This window comes from Chiloscyllium punctatum, chromosome 18, assembly GCF_047496795.1.
Source record: "Chiloscyllium punctatum isolate Juve2018m chromosome 18, sChiPun1.3, whole genome shotgun sequence".
Taxonomy (NCBI): domain Eukaryota; kingdom Metazoa; phylum Chordata; class Chondrichthyes; order Orectolobiformes; family Hemiscylliidae; genus Chiloscyllium; species Chiloscyllium punctatum.
The window spans coordinates 64,926,254-64,943,009 of NC_092756.1; the positions used below are offsets into that span (position 1 = coordinate 64,926,254).

A 16,756-nucleotide genomic window follows, 5' to 3' on the forward strand; every position below is an offset into this window, starting at 1 on the left:
CTAGCTCTAAGCTTCCATCCTAGCTCCCTGAATTTCTGACTTAAATCCTCATTTCTCTTCCTACCTATGCCTTTGGTGCCTATGTGGACCACGACTTGGGGCTGCTCCCCCTCCCCCTCAAGGATCCCAAAAACACGATCAGAGACATCACGAACCCTGGCACCTGGGAGGCAACACACTAACTGTGAGTCTCTCTCGTCCCCACAGAATCTTCTATCTGTCCCCCTAACTATGGAGTCCCCAATGACTACTGCTCTGCTTCTCTTCCCCCTTCCCTTCTGAACGGCAGGGATAGACTCTGTGCCAGAGCCCTGTGCCCCACTGCTTTCCCCTGGTAAGTCGTCCCCCCCAACAGTATCCGAAACAGTATACTTATTGTTGAGGGGAATGGCCACAGGGGATCCCTGCACTGCCTGCCAGTTCCCTTTCTGTCCCCTGACTGTAACCCATCTGCCTTTTTCTTGTACCTGAGGAGTGACTACCTCCCTGTAACTCCTCCCAATAACCCCCTCTGCCTCCCGAATGATCCGAAGTTCATCCAGCTCCAGTTCCCTAATGCGGTTTGAGGAGCTGGAGTTGGGTGCACTTCCCACAGATGTAGTCAGCAGGGACACCAGTGGTGACCCTTACCTCCCACATTCTGCAGGAGGAACATTCAACTGCCCTAACCTCCATTCCCACTATTCTAAATTCCCAAAGAGACTTGAAAAATAAGGAATAAAAAATAAACTCGTTACCTTACCAATCTGGTGCACAGAACCTTTTTGTTTTGGTTAGAGGATGATGGGTGGGACACACCACCCGAGCAGTGTTTCGGGTAACGCAACCACACAAATATATGACTTCCCAGAAGTCCTTCGCTCCTCCCTGGCACCTCTTGGCAAATGGAGGCCCGACTCCCGAGGTAAGTCCCTTTTAATGTGGGAAAACTCACCCTTCCTGGCAGCCCCCGCTTCACCACTCCCTCTCTCCTCGCCACTCCGAACGGAGTGGAGACATTCATTTGAAAATGAAGGTGGTCACCAATTATCGCAGAGGGTGACACGGGTGAAACATCATTACCACAGATAGATTTAGAATGTGAACCTCACTACAAAAGGAACTAGTCAGATGAATAAGCAACCAGAAGATTTACGAACACTTCAATTGAACTGCCAACTTCCATGGTATAGACGTAATGTCAATTCAGGGAGGCAATGACCTAGTGGTATTATTGCTAGACTATTAAACCAAAAACTCAGCTAATGTTTTGAGGAGGTGGGTTCAAATCCCACCATGGCAAATGGTGGAATTTGAATTCAATAAAGAACCTGAAATTAAGAGACTAATGACGACCATGAATCCATTGTTGATTGCAAAAACAATCTCACTTGGTTCACTAATATCCTTAAGGGAAAGAAATCAGTCAGCCTTACCTTATCTGGTCTGCATGTGACTGCAGACCAACAGCAATGTGGTTGACTCTTAACTACCCTCTGGGCAAACTGGTATGGGCAATAAATGGCCTGACTACAGAGAGCCACATCGCATGAAGGAATAAAAACGAAGTGTTTCAATTCACTTATTTTCACTTCTCTGTCCCTCTTTCGGAAAGGCATATCTAAATATGTCAAACTAAAAATGCTGTTATTTTCAAATGCCAAGTGCAAGGGGTAGACATTAAAGTATATTGGGATCCTGTCAGGTGCGTACAGGGTTGCACATGGTATTGGGATTCTCTGTCTAAAAGTTGTACACAACAGTTACCAGCAGTTTCATTTGATGAAATAATTCAATTCTCAAACATCTACAGGAGAAATGGGATCAATCATAAGTTGAATCTATGTAAAACAGTTGATATTTGAAGGATGCTCCTATTACTTAGATTTGTGTTTCCCAGCTTCTGAACTTTAGATTATTAGACTATGAAACTCCATATAAATGGCTAAGAACAGACAATCTGTTTTTCAGAATTGAAAATAAATCGGTTTAAGATTTCCATGTTGTTAATTACCTTTCAGGTGACTGGGTATTTCAGACAAACTTCGGACATTATCCATATAATGAACTGGATCAGAACCTGTTCAGATTTAGATTTCATTAATTTAGATTGGTGTAATACTTCAGCAAAATAGGAAATGCTCCAATCCGAAATTAAATAATGTGAGACTTTACTGTACCATGTTCCTCTATCGTTTTCAGTAATTTATCCAACTTTGGTAAACCATGGCGCATTTTTACAAAGGATTCCCACATCACCCTTTGGGCCTGAGAGCCTTTCTCCATCACCAGGTTGAGGAGAAGTTTGGAACTATCCGCTCGGTTTCTCTTCTTCGCGACCTCAGTGAGTTCCTGTAAAGAATAATCATTAATAGATTGAGCAATAAAATGAAACACAGATACTGTGACTGAGAAGGAAAGGATCTCCTCAGTAGTGGGATCCCTCTTATACTGAGCCTGGAAAGCAGTCACTGCATCATATCCCAATCCCCGATGAATATGGATGAGTATATTGTAAACCTCTTCTGGAAAGATGCAATCTGAAATAGGCTGTTGCACCACCAAGCATGATCTGTCCATCAACCGTACGACCTCAATAGTTTTTAGGACAGCAAGTAGTTAGTGGTCAGGAGCGATTTACAGATCTATTCTGATCAGGAGCGAAACAGTGAGGAACTGAAATGGGCCAATCAGCCCCTTGAGCCGAACCTGTTCATCATTCAAAATTATGGTTCAGGTCAATAACATTTTTTCTGGAAAACACTTCACTTGTTGGCCTCATATCTTGTGCAAAGGCACACAATTGTTGTTCAGCTCCAGACATTATTAAGTTTCTCTGCATTGTGTCCTGGGACTAACTGCTTTCAACTATGTACAGCAAGCCCTGAATGACAGCCAGGATTGATTTTCAAGTGGCAAGTAATGCTCATAGCAGGGAATTGTCAACTGATCACTTTCTGCAATTACCTACAACGTTAGCATTTTCATTCAATGGCATCATCGTCTCCGATTTCTCATGGTATATGATTTTAAAATTGCTACGAAAATGTTTATCTGAATCTGTATACGCTTGTGCTCTGGTCTGTAGAGCTCAGTGCCATTCTCCCATGTTATCTGACTCATGATGAAAGTGCAGGTTTTTTGCTGGTCCCATCTCGACATGTGAACATCATATTTCTTTAAATTCATTCACAGGATAAAGGCAGCACTGGCTGCACCAGCAGTTATTGCCCATTCTTATTTTGCCCAGAGAGCAGCTAAGAGTCAACATTTAAAAATTAAACAAAAAAAAGATTGGTTTAGGCAGAAAAATTAGATATAAGCAAAGAATGGGGGAAGACCCGTCTTGATTTTTGCTGTAAAATGTTGAAGATTTTGTTAAAATTGAAAGCTAAACTTTTCCCGATGACACATGTAACAGACTTAGGAGACACAAGTGACTTATCTGTAGTTCTGAAACTCAGAACTGCAAGTGTTTTTCTTATTTCATGTCTGGGTTTGTTGTAGATGAACTGATGACTGGTGATCCATTATTACACTCCAATATTAATACAGCATGAGGCTGTGAGTATTTCCTTTTCTATTATTCTGTAACTGTTATGACTTAGATATTTGGAACCCATTCTGTGCTTCTCCCACTTACCGCATGTTCCTTTCCACTGAAAATCCTCTTATATGTTAACAATGAGCTGACACCATCTACCCCTTCTTCAATCGCCTGTTCAAGTCTGTCCTGGTAAAACGTTGTCAACCAGAATAAATGGTAAGTCTTACATTCTGTCAAGAACTCAATGATTGTGGAGTCTGGATCTGTGAAGACAAATTAATAAAACAAATTATTACCTTTCTAATCAGTTGGATATAATTCCTCTTATACAGAGTAATTAAATAAATGTATGAACGACAATATCAAGCACAGTCGTCAAACCTGTACAATCTGCCTGTCCGGTGTTCTTCAAAATTGACCATCTCTGTCAAACATCCTACCTGTGACAGCCTCCTCTGATCACACCGTACATCAATAAGTTTCATTATTTTGACCTTGAAATATGAAATCCAGAGTTCCTTACAAAGTATATTCCTTGTCCAACTTAGTCACTCTTGAACAGCTTTCACAACCTATCAAGAAATGTATTGATCCTTATGTCTTGGCCACACAAATCTCTTCTTTTAAAAGTCTACTTTCCATTCATTCAGAAGTTCTGACTTTACTTTTAAAATGTCTGCCACAGATCGCTAGATTTACAACTTGGTCACAAGTCCCAACAGCACCAACTCCATCAGCAAGGACAGCATCCTCACACCTGTGCCTCACAACCCACTTCACTTCAACAACAAGACTTACAAACAAACCACAGGATGCCTATGGGATCACCAATGTCAGGATTCTTAGCAGAAGCAGTTATGTAGAGATTAGAACGACCAGCCCTTCCCACGATCCAGCCCAAGCTTTGGGTCACTGTGTGGATGACACCTTTGTCATCATGAAACGGAACTAATTCGAAGAAACCCACAAAAACATAAACAACATCCTTACTGGTATAATGTCCACCAAAGAGGAAGACAGCAACAACAGACTCCCCTTCCTAGAAGTCACAGTAAAATGCAAAGCCAATGGAGAGCTACAGATCAGCGTTTACAGGAAAGCCACACACACTGATCAGACACTGAACTACAGGAGCAATCACCCCAACACCCACAAACGGAGCTGCATCAGGACATTATTTAAATAAGCCACAACACACTGCAACACCCAGGAATTAAGAGAAGTTGAGGAAAAACTCCTGTACAACGCATTCACAAACAACAGGTACCCAATAAGCGCAGTCTGCTGATTCCTACACAACAGGCCTAAACAAGAAGACACAACATGCCCAGAAACTCTAGCCACCCTGCTATACATTAAAGACGTCTCTGAGATGGCGACCAGACAATTCCGGCCATCAGCATCATGGTAGCCTACAAACCTACCACCACACAAACAGCTCCTGATGAATTTGAAGGACCCTGTACCAACTACCAGCAGAACAAACGTCATAAACAAAATACGCTGCAAGGACTACAACAAACACTATATCAGACAGACGGACAAGAAACCCAGATACCAGGAGACATGAGCAACTATCACTATATCCATGCACAGAGATGAAAAGGGACACCAGTTCGACTAGGACAATACATCCATCCTGGGACAGGCTAAACAAAGACACACGTGGGGATTCCTAGAGGCCTGCCATTCAAACCGGAACTCCATTAAGAACATTAAACGCGGTACTACAGCCACATTTGCTTCCTCAGTGCATGCCTCCGTAACCAACTCATCCCACACGGACTCTAGACCACCTTTAAACCAGCAGAGTTCGGACCCGAACAGGACAAACAGTAGACTGCAGATTCAAAAACACCAGCAACGGTTCTCCTTCAGGATCCTCCGCTCCACGCTTGCAGCAATGCGCTTGCACCTAACCTCTCTACAGTCAGCCCTGCCCCAGCTGAGGGCCACACACTCTCAGAATTGCAAAGGACTCACTCTGTACGACATCCTCAGGAGAATTCATACTCTCAACAAACAGTATTTCAATTCCATCTCAAACATCAGGTACAACAAACTTTTATCCACCCCCTGCATAACCAGCACTCCTCAAACATCCCAGAAGATTCCTCTGGCCTGGGAAACGCCATTAGCCATGCGGCTGACGCAGCTACCACCCCCACGCTGAGTGATGATGTCACTTCCGCCCCCATCATGGCCACTCCCACAGCCATTTCCGGCCCTCACATCATCGCTGATGCCACATGCTCAGTGACTTCCGCCACCCCTACTGCCATGATTACCACCACTTCCGCCCCCCACCAGCGCGACTCACCTGCATTCTGCTGACACGCCCCCTACAGACCCCACTGTCACTATCCCACCCCCCCAGAACCCCGAGGGGAACATTACCCCTGCTCATGCCTCCACCCCCATTCCCCCCACCATCACACCCACTCCAGGTACTGGCTCCGACCCCACTCCCAGCTCCACACTCACACCAGATCCCAGCTCCCGGCCCTGCCGAGTTTTCACCATCCCTCCAGACCTCCCACTCACTGAGGATGAACGATCAGTCCTCAGCAAAGGACTCACCTTCATCCCCCTCCGTCCACGCATCAATTAATTTAATACACGCCGTGACATCGAACAATTCTTCCGTCGCCTCCGCTTCCGAGCTTACTTTCACAATCAGGACTCCCGCCCACCTTCCGAGGACCCCTTCGCCCACCTCCAACACACTGCATCCACCTGGACACCCCGTGCTGGCCTATTACCTGCCCTCGACCTCTTCATTTCCAACTGCCGCCGGGACATTAACCGCCTCAACCTGTCGAGCCCCCTCCCCAACTCCAACCTCTCACCCTCACAACACGCAGCCCTCCAATCCCTCTGCTCTAATCCCAACCTCACCATTAAGCCAGCAGATAAAGGGTGCGCAGTGTTAGTCTGGCGCACTGACCTCTACACAGCTGAAGTCAAACGCCAATTTGAGGACACCTCTTCCTACTGCCCCCTCGACCATGACCCCACCCCCCATCACCAAACCATCATCTCCCAGACCATACAGAACCTCATCACCTCAGGAGATCTCCCACCCACAGCTTCCAACCTCATAGTCCAGGAACTCACTGCCCCGTTCTACCTCCTTCCCAAGATCCACAAGCCTGACCACCCTGGCCGACCCATTGTCTCAGCATGCTCCTGCCCCACTGAACTCATCTCCACCTACCTCGACACTGTCCTATCCCCCCTAGTCCAGGAACTCCCCACATACGTTCGAGACACCACCCAGGCCCTCCACCTCCTCCAAGACTTCCATTTCCCCGGCCCCCAACGCCTCATCTTCACCATGGATATCCAATCTCTCTACACCTCCATCCACCATGACCAGGACCTCCAAGCCCTCCGTTTTTTCCTCTCCAGACGTCCCCAACAGCACCCTTCCACTGACACTCTCATTTGTTTGGCCGAACTGGTCCTCACCCTTAACAATTTCTCCTTTGAATCCTCCCACTTCCTCCAGACCAAAGGCGTAGCCATGGGCACACGTATGGGCCCCAGCTATGCCTGTCTCTTTGTTGGCTATGTAGAACAGTTGATCTTCCGTAATTTTACCGGCACCACTCCCCATCTCTTCCTCTGCTACATTGACGACTGCATTGGCGCCACCTCGTGCTCCCGCGAGGAGGTTAAGCAATTCATCAACTTCACCAACACATTCCACCCTGACCTTAAATTTACCTGGACCATCTCTGACACCTCGCTTCTCTTCCTGGACCTCTCCATCTCCATTAGTGACGACAGACTGGACACTGACATTTTTTAAAAACCCACCGACTCCCACAGCTACCTGGATTACACCTCTTCCTACCCTATCTCTTGCAAAACTCCCATCCCGTATTCCCAATTTCTTCGCCACCGCCGTATCTGCTCCCAGGAGGACCAGTTCCACCATAGAGCACACCAGATGGTCTCCTTCTTTAGAGACCGCAATTTCCCTTCCCACGTGGTTAAAGATGCCCTCCAACGCATCTCGTCCACATCCCGCACCTCCGTCCTCAGACCCCACCCCTCCAACCATAACAAGGACAGAACGCCCCTGATGCTCACCTTCCACCCTACAAACCTTCGCATCAACCAAATCATCCGCCGACATTTCCGCCACCTCCAAAAAGACCCCACCACCAGGGATATATTTCCCTCCCCACCCCTTTCCGCCTTCCGCAAAGACCGTTCCCTCCGCGACAACCTGGTCAGGTCCACACACCCCTACGACCCACCCTCCCATTCTGGCACTTTCCCCTGCCACCGCAGGAACTGTAAAACCTGTGCCCACACCTCCTCCCTCACCTCTATCCAAGGCCCTAAAGGAGCCTTCCACATCCATCAAAAGTTTTACCTGCACATCCACTAATATCATTTATTGTATCCGTTGCTCCCGATGTGGTCTCCTCTACATTGGGGAGACTGGGCGCCTCCTAGCAGAGCGCTTTAGGGAACATCTCCGGGACACCCGCAACAATCAACCAAACCGCCCCGTGGCTCAACATTTCAACTCCCCCTCCCACTCTGCCAAGGACATGCCTGGGCCGCCTTCACCGCCGCTCCCTCACCACCAGACGCCTGGAGGAAGAACGCCTCATCTTCCGCCTCGGAACACTTCAACCCCAGGGCATTAATGTGGACTTCAACAGCTTCCTCATTTCCCCTTCCCCCACCTCATCCTAGTTTCAAACTTCCAGCTCAGTAACTGTCTCCTTGACTTGTCCGGACTTGTCCGACCTGCGTAGCTCATTTTCCACCTATCCACTCCACCCTCTCCTCCTTGACCTATCACCTTCATCTCCTGCCCCACTCACCCATTGTACTCTATGCTACTCTCTCCCCACCCCCACTCTCCTCTAGTTTATCTCTCCATGCTTCAGGCTCACTGCCTTTATTCCTGATGAAGGGCTTTTGCCCGAAACGTCGATTTCGCTGCTCGTTGGATGCTGCCTGAACTGCTGTGCTCTTCCAGCACCACTAATCCAGTATTTGCTTTCCAGTATCTGCAGTTATTGTTTTTACCATATTGATTTGGACCCCATTTACTGCACTCTCAGAAAAAGAACCAGAAGTGATATCACCCACCACAGCAGACCAACACAGATAAATAGCAAGCAGGACAGAACACCAGTACTCTGCTGGACGCTCACTGATGATGTTGCCTAACATGGTGATGAAACATCTGAGAACAAGTCCACCAGTTCAGTGAGCAAACTTACAACCTAACTTGCACATTTTTAAACTGTGATGGGGAATTGGCGCACCTGATGGAAACCCACGCAGACAGGGAGAACACGTAAACTCTACACAGACATTCACCCAAGGTTGGAATCGAACCCAGGTCCCTGTGAGGCAACAGAGTTAACCACTGAGCCACCAGGCTTCCCTGACAGATTTAAACACATATTGTCCTTCCTTCCTCACAGGGTCAAAGTCATGGCACTTCCAAACAGTTTAATCTCCAATAGCTTTATGAACTGCCTAAGGCCTGGATACTTCAAAAGCTCCATCACATGAGGTCAGACTCGGCCCACTGATTCAGGGTCAGTGTTGGTGGTGGATTGGTTCAGTCAATGGTGTGATTGGTAATGTCACTGGGCTGAAGCTAATATGCTGGGACACAGCAGCTGCTGGAAGTTAAGTTCAATTCATTAGTCAGAGCTGGAATTGAAACCTGGACCAGAAACAAACAAACACTGTTTTAAAAAGATCATCTCATTCACAAATGTCCTTTACAAAAAGCCAAAACTTCTTTCACTGATCTGGCCTGGCTATGACTCCACAGACAGTAGTGTGGTCAAATTAGAAATGCTGACTGAACTCACCAAGTCATTCAGTTCAAGGACAATTGGAGATGGGCAATAAATGCCAATGATGCCAACACTCCAATAAAGAATTTTAAAAATCACAGCCGTTCTTTCCCTTCTCTCTGAACTTACTTCAATTACCCAAGAACATGAACACTTCCCACCTACTTAAGGCCTTAACCACACTTTGACCTGCCTCACATTCCTCTCCTCAAGCAGACAAGTGCAAAATAACCCTGAAATCACCAACCCCAAAGCCTTGACTATTAAGTCTTATGCTTTACTTAAATATTCCTTCTATGAACACAATGTTTTTTCTCTTTAGGGAGGTGACTTACCCTTCCTGATCTGGTCATAGATCAGGTCTATGAGTCTTCTGACTATAGAATCTCTAACTATTACCTTTTTCCGATACCTTGATCCACTTGCCTCTCATTGATGGCACACTCAGGGTGGCCACCTTGGTGTCTCATTGTCGTTCAGGAAGACTCTGCTCTGAATCACTACCTTTATCTCCCTTCCAGTCCCAATACCAGTTACAAACTGAACAGTTTCAGCACACAGGAGCTCCCTTCATCTGTGACTGTAACAGCTTTCAATATAGAGTCAGAGTCATACAGTGCAGAAAAGGTACTTGGGTCCATTGAGTCTACACTGACATAACTACCACTAAAAATGCATTAATTCTAACTTCTTGGACTGGCCCCATATCCTTGAATGTTATGATATTTCAAATGCTCATCCAAATATTTTTAAAGGTTGTAAGGTTTCCAGCCTCTACTACATTCCAGATGCTCATAACACTCTCAGTGAAAAAGATATTTCCCAAATTCCCTCTGAATCTCCTGACCCTTATCCTAAAACTATGCCCTCTTGTGATTAACCCCTCAACCAAGGGAAACAGCTGGTCTCTAATCACCCTGTCTATACCCCCTCAATCTTATCCACCTCAAATCACGTCCCTGCCTCAGTCTTCTCTGCTCGAAAGAAAACAATCCAAACCAATCGAGTGTCTCCTTATATCTCAATTGCTCCAGTCCAGGCAATATCCTGGTGAATGTCCTCTGTACTCCTTCTAGTGCTAATACCTTCTTGCAGTGAGGTGACCGGAACTGCACACAGTGTTCCAGCTGTGGCCTAACTGATAGCCTGTACCTCCTTACTTTTATAGTCTCAGTCACGACTGATGAAAGCAAGTGTCCCATCTGCCTGCTTAAATATCTTATTCACATGCTCTGTGGACTGAAGGAATCTGTGAATAATTACCCCAAGATAATCCTCTTAGACTCCAAGTGACCTGCCATTAAGTAATCCCTAATCTTATTGTTTCTTCAAAAGTGCATCACCTCATACTTATCAGGTTAAATGCCAACTGCCACTGCCCATCTGACAAACCCATCTATATCTTCTTGCAACCATCTTCTTTACTATTAATCATTCCTGAAGAGGGGCCCGAAACGTCGATTCTTCTGCTCCTCGGATGCTGACTGGCCTGCTGTGTTTTTCCAGCACCACATTTTTCAACTCTGGTCTCCAGCATCTGCAGTCCTCACATTCTCCTCCTTTACTATTAATCACTCTACCAACCTTTGTTGGCTGCAAACTTGCTTAACATCTTGCCCACATTTTCATCTAAATCATTTATGTATATAATAAACAATAAGGGTCCCAGTACTAATCCTTGATTAGGTAAACCTCCAGACATTGGGCTCCAGTCACTCAGCAGCCTTCTCCTACTACCCTTTGTGTCCTATTATAAAGCCAGTTTTTGATCCATCTCACCAAGTTTCCCTCAATTCAATGTCCTTTAACCTTCTCAGTTTCCCATATGGGACCCAGCCAAATGCTTTACTGAAATCTATATAAACTACATCACTTTATTGGTCAGAGTATTGAGTACAAGAGTTGGGAGGTCATGTTGGTGACTGTACAGGACATTGGTTGGAATATTGTGTGCAATTGTGGTCTCCTTCCTATTGGAAAGATGTTGTGAAACTTGAAAGGGTTCAGAAAAGATGGAGGATCTGAGCTATAGGGAGAGGCTGAACAGGCTGGGGCTGTTTTCCCTGGAGCGTCGAAGGCTGATGGGTGACCTTAAATAGGTTTACAAAATTATGAGGGACATGGATAGGGTAAATAGGCAAAGTCTTTTCCCTGGGGTCAGGGAGTCCAGAACTAGAGGGCGTAGGTTTAGGGTGAGAGGGGAAAGATATAAAAGAGACCTAAGGGGCAACTTTTTCACACAGAGGGTGGTACGTGTATGGAATGAGCTACCAGAGGAAGTGGTGGAGGCTGGTACAATCGCAACACGTAAAAGGCATCTGGATGGGTATATGAATAGGAATGGTTTGGAGGGATATGGTGCTGGCAGGTGGGACAAGATTGGGTTGGGATATCTGATCGGCATGGACGGGTTGATCCGAAGGGTCTGTTTCCATGCTGTACAGCTCTATGATTCTATGACCTGAACTTTCTTCATCCACACACAGAGTTCCTGCAATTTCCTACTTTACCTCCCACAGCTAACTGGGATGCAATTCATCCAGGCCAGGGGATTTGTCCATTTTTAAGCCAATTAGAGTTTCCATTAACTCTTATATCAAACTGTGCAAGTTTCTCATAGTCCCTTTTCCTAAAGTCCACATCTTTTCCAGAGTGAAGGACAAAGGTGATTACCCATTTCCCTCTTTCGACACAGCCCATCTTGTATCCTCTTCCAGTCTGGGCTGCAGGTTGTTGCACGGGTTCAGGGGCCCAGTTCAAGAAAAAAAAAGTCATAACTTGCCAATGTACCTGCATCCATTCTAATACTTTGAGAAATGTGGGATGTTCTTCCCTGTTTAGTCCTTCAGCAATGCAGTGACAGGTATTCTCAGATTCTGTAATAGATCCATAACAATAGCTGTGATAAAGAATACTGCAGTGAGGAGAACAGTTCCTTGCTAAACAGATCAACCTTCCCTCCTTTCACCGATCATCGAAATTTATAAACTCTCCACATCAGATTTCTTTTTGTTATTCGTTCATGGGGATGGGGGTGGGGGTGAGGGGGGCACAGTGATTAGTACTGGTGCCCAAAGCACCAGGGACCTGGGTTTAATTCAGCCTTGGGCCACCGTCTGTGTATAATCTGCACATTTTGCTCACGTCTGCGTGGGTTTCCTCCCACAGTCCATGTGCAGATCAGGTGAATTGGCCATACTAAATTGCCCATAGTGTTCAATCCATTAGTCAGGGGTAAGCGTAAGAGAATAGGGTAGGGGAATGGGTCTGGGAGGGTAACTCTTCAGAGGGTCAGTGGAGACTTGTTGGGCCAAATGGCGTGATTCCACACTGTAGGGAATTCTAATCTTAACAGGAATTAACATGACTAACTAAACCAGCATTCACTGCCCATCCCCAAGAACCCAGACAGCAGAGAAGGGTCAACAACTTTGTCGTGAGTAGACCAGATGAGAATAGCCGTTCCTTTCCTTATGGCTCCATCCTCCCGGGGTCACACACTGTGTGACCTCTCTGTGACCTCCATCCTCCCCAGGGGCTCACACACTGTCTGACCATACTGGGGCCTCCTTAGTCCCGGTGTCACACAGTGTCTGACCTCACTGGTACCTCCATCCCCCCCCGGGGTCACACATTGTCTGACCTCTCTGGGACCTCCATCCTACGAGGTCACACACTGTCTGACCTCACGGGGACCTCCATCCTCCCTGGGGTCACACACTGTCTGACCTCACTGGGACCTCCATCCTCCCTGGGGTCACACACTGTCTGACCTCTCTGGGACCTCCATCCTCCCTGGGGTCACACACTGTCTGACCTCTCTGGGACCTCCATCCTCCCTGGGGTCACACACTGTCTGACCTCTCTGGGACCTCCATCCTCCCTGGGGTCACACACTGTCTGACCTCACTGGGACCTCCATCCTCACCGGGGACACACACTGTCTGACCTCTCTGGGACCTCCATCCTCCCTGGGGTCACACACTGTCTGACATTAACTGGGACCTCCATCCTCCCTGGGGTCACACACTGTCTGACCTCTCTGGGACCTCCATCCTCCCCGGGGACACACACTGTCTGACCTCTCTGGGACCTCCATCCTCCCTGGGGTCACACACTGTCTGACCTCACTGGGACCTCCATCCTCACCGGGGACACACACTGTCTGACCTCTCTGGGACCTCCATCCTCCCTGGGGTCACACACTGTCTGACATTAACTGGGACCTCCATCCTCCCTGGGGTCACACACTGTCTGACCTCTCTGGGACCTCCATCCTCCCCGGGGACACACACTGTCTGACCTCTCTGTGACCTCCATCCTCCCCAGGGGCTCACACACTGTCTGACCATACTGGGGCCTCCTTAGTCCCGGTGTCACACAGTGTCTGACCTCACTGGTACCTCCATCCCCCCCCGGGGTCACACATTGTCTGACCTCTCTGGGACCTCCATCCTACGAGGTCACACACTGTCTGACCTCACGGGGACCTCCATCCTCCCTGGGGTCACACACTGTCTGACCTCACTGGGACCTCCATCCTCCCTGGGGTCACACACTGTCTGACCTCTCTGGGACCTCCATCCTCCCTGGGGTCACACACTGTCTGACCTCTCTGGGACCTCCATCCTCCCTGGGGTCACACACTGTCTGACCTCTCTGGGACCTCCATCCTCCCTGGGGTCACACACTGTCTGACCTCACTGGGACCTCCATCCTCACCGGGGACACACACTGTCTGACCTCTCTGGGACCTCCATCCTCCCTGGGGTCACACACTGTCTGACATTAACTGGGACCTCCATCCTCCCTGGGGTCACACACTGTCTGACCTCTCTGGGACCTCCATCCTCCCCGGGGACACACACTGTCTGACCTCTCTGGGACCTCCATCCTCCCTGGGGTCACACACTGTCTGACCTCACTGGGACCTCCATCCTCACCGGGGACACACACTGTCTGACCTCTCTGGGACCTCCATCCTCCCTGGGGTCACACACTGTCTGACATTAACTGGGACCTCCATCCTCCCTGGGGTCACACACTGTCTGACCTCTCTGGGACCTCCATCCTCCCCGGGGACACACACTGTCTGACCTCTCTGGGACCTCCATCCTCCCTGGGGTCACACACTGTCTGACCTCTCTGGGACCTCCATCCTCCCTGGGGTCACACACTGTCTGACCTCACTGGGACCTCCATCCTCACTGGGGTCACACACTGTCTGACCTCTCTGGGACCTCCATCCTCCCTGGGGTCACACACTGTCTGACATTAACTGGGACCTCCATCCTCCCTGGGGTCACACACTGTCTGACCTCTCTGGGACCTCCATCCTCCCCGGGGACACACACTGTCTGACCTCTCTGGGACCTCCATCCTCCCTGGGGTCACACACTGTCTGACCTCTCTGGGACCTCCATCCTCCCCGGGGACACACACTGTCTGACCTCTCTGGGACCTCCATCCTCCCTGGGGTCACACACTGTCTGACCTCTCTGGGACCTCCATCCTCCCTGGGGTCACACACTGTCTGACCTCTCTGGGACCTCCATCCTCCCTGGGGTCACACACTGTCTGACCTCACTGGGACCTCCATCCTCACCGGGGACACACACTGTCTGACCTCTCTGGGACCTCCATCCTCCCTGGGGTCACACACTGTCTGACATTAACTGGGACCTCCATCCTCCCTGGGGTCACACACTGTCTGACCTCTCTGGGACCTCCATCCTCCCCGGGGACACACACTGTCTGACCTCTCTGGGACCTCCATCCTCCCTGGGGTCACACACTGTCTGACCTCACTGGGACCTCCATCCTCACCGGGGACACACACTGTCTGACCTCTCTGGGACCTCCATCCTCCCTGGGGTCACACACTGTCTGACATTAACTGGGACCTCCATCCTCCCTGGGGTCACACACTGTCTGACCTCTCTGGGACCTCCATCCTCCCCGGGGACACACACTGTCTGACCTCTCTGGGACCTCCATCCTCCCTGGGGTCACACACTGTCTGACCTCTCTGGGACCTCCATCCTCCCTGGGGTCACACACTGTCTGACCTCACTGGGACCTCCATCCTCACTGGGGTCACACACTGTCTGACCTCTCTGGGACCTCCATCCTCCCTGGGGTCACACACTGTCTGACATTAACTGGGACCTCCATCCTCCCTGGGGTCACACACTGTCTGACCTCTCTGGGAGCTCCATCCTCCCCGGGGACACACACTGTCTGACCTCTCTGGGACCTCCATCCTCCCTGGGGTCACACACTGTCTGACCTCTCTGGGACCTCCATCCTCCCCGGGGACACACACTGTCTGACCTCTCTGGGACCTCCATCCTCCCTGGGGTCACACACTGTCTGACCTCTCTGGGACCTCCATCCTCCCTGGGGTCACACACTGTCTGACCTCACTGGGACCTCCATCCTCCCTGGGGTCACACACTGTCTGACCTCTCTGGGACCTCCATCCTCCCTGGGGTCACACACTGTCTGACCTCACTGGGACCTCCATCCTCACTGAGGTCACACACTGTCTGACCTCTCTGGGAACTCCATTACAGTATCCTCACGATAGCCTTCCCAGAAAGAACATTAACCCTATTTCTCACCGTCTGCACAAGACACCAGGAAATCTCCCGCTGACTGTTCCGGGTCCGTGCACAGTCCGACAGTGCATGGGCGGGGCTTCAGTCCTCGGCGTTTCCGATTTGCCCACCAAGCTGCCAATCTACACTTTCAGTAGCCAATAGGAGGGCGAGGCGGGAGTTTTGCTGCCTGACCTGCTGTGCTCTTCCAGCTCCACTCATCCAGAATCTGGTTTCCAGCATCTACAGTCATTGTTTTGACCTTCTAAATACCTGAATGGTGATCTTTGAAAGGAGTGGGGTGGGCATTGGTATCAAATTGGAATGAAGGAGAGTGGGTAAAGTTAATGGGAATTCTGAAGCCGGGTCACTGATCTGTAACGTTTAGTGTGATTTTCCCCCACAGATGCTGCCGACATTTTCCAGCAATTTCAGATTTTTCTTCTGATATCCAGCATCTACAGTTTTATTTTAGAAGATTAGATTCCTAACAGCATGGAAACAGGCCCTTCAGCCCAACAAGTCCACACTGGCCCTCCAAAGAATAACCCACCCAGACCCATTTCCCTCTGAAAACTATCTCCCATCTCCCACCAAAAACTATGGGTAATTTAGAAATGGCCAATTCACACGATGGCACAGTGGTTAGCACTGCTGCCTCACAGCGCCAGAGACCCGGGTTCCCGCCCCAGGCAACTATCTGTGTGGAGTTTGCACATTCTCCCTGTGTCTGCGTGGATTTCCTCCGGATGCTCTGATTTCCTCCCACAGTCCAAAAATGTGCAGGT

General features: G+C 48.9%; 1 protein-coding gene across 1 annotated transcript in view; it reads right to left on the reverse strand.

Annotated features, from left to right (window-relative positions):
* Positions 1 to 16,036, reverse strand: part of LOC140489156 (NACHT, LRR and PYD domains-containing protein 3-like) — a 78,510-nt gene extending 62,474 nt beyond the window's left edge. Inside the window, exons 1-5 of the mRNA XM_072588381.1 lie at positions 15,993 to 16,036; positions 12,160 to 12,245; positions 3,623 to 3,789; positions 2,160 to 2,331; positions 1,994 to 2,059 (exon numbers count right to left, since the gene is read on the reverse strand). Coding sequence (XP_072444482.1) covers positions 1,994 to 2,059; positions 2,160 to 2,331; positions 3,623 to 3,789; positions 12,160 to 12,169 — 415 coding nt within the window. The 5' untranslated portion in view covers positions 12,170 to 12,245; positions 15,993 to 16,036. The remainder of the gene's footprint in view (positions 1 to 1,993; positions 2,060 to 2,159; positions 2,332 to 3,622; positions 3,790 to 12,159; positions 12,246 to 15,992) is intronic.
* Positions 16,037 to 16,756: the final 720 nt, after the last annotated feature.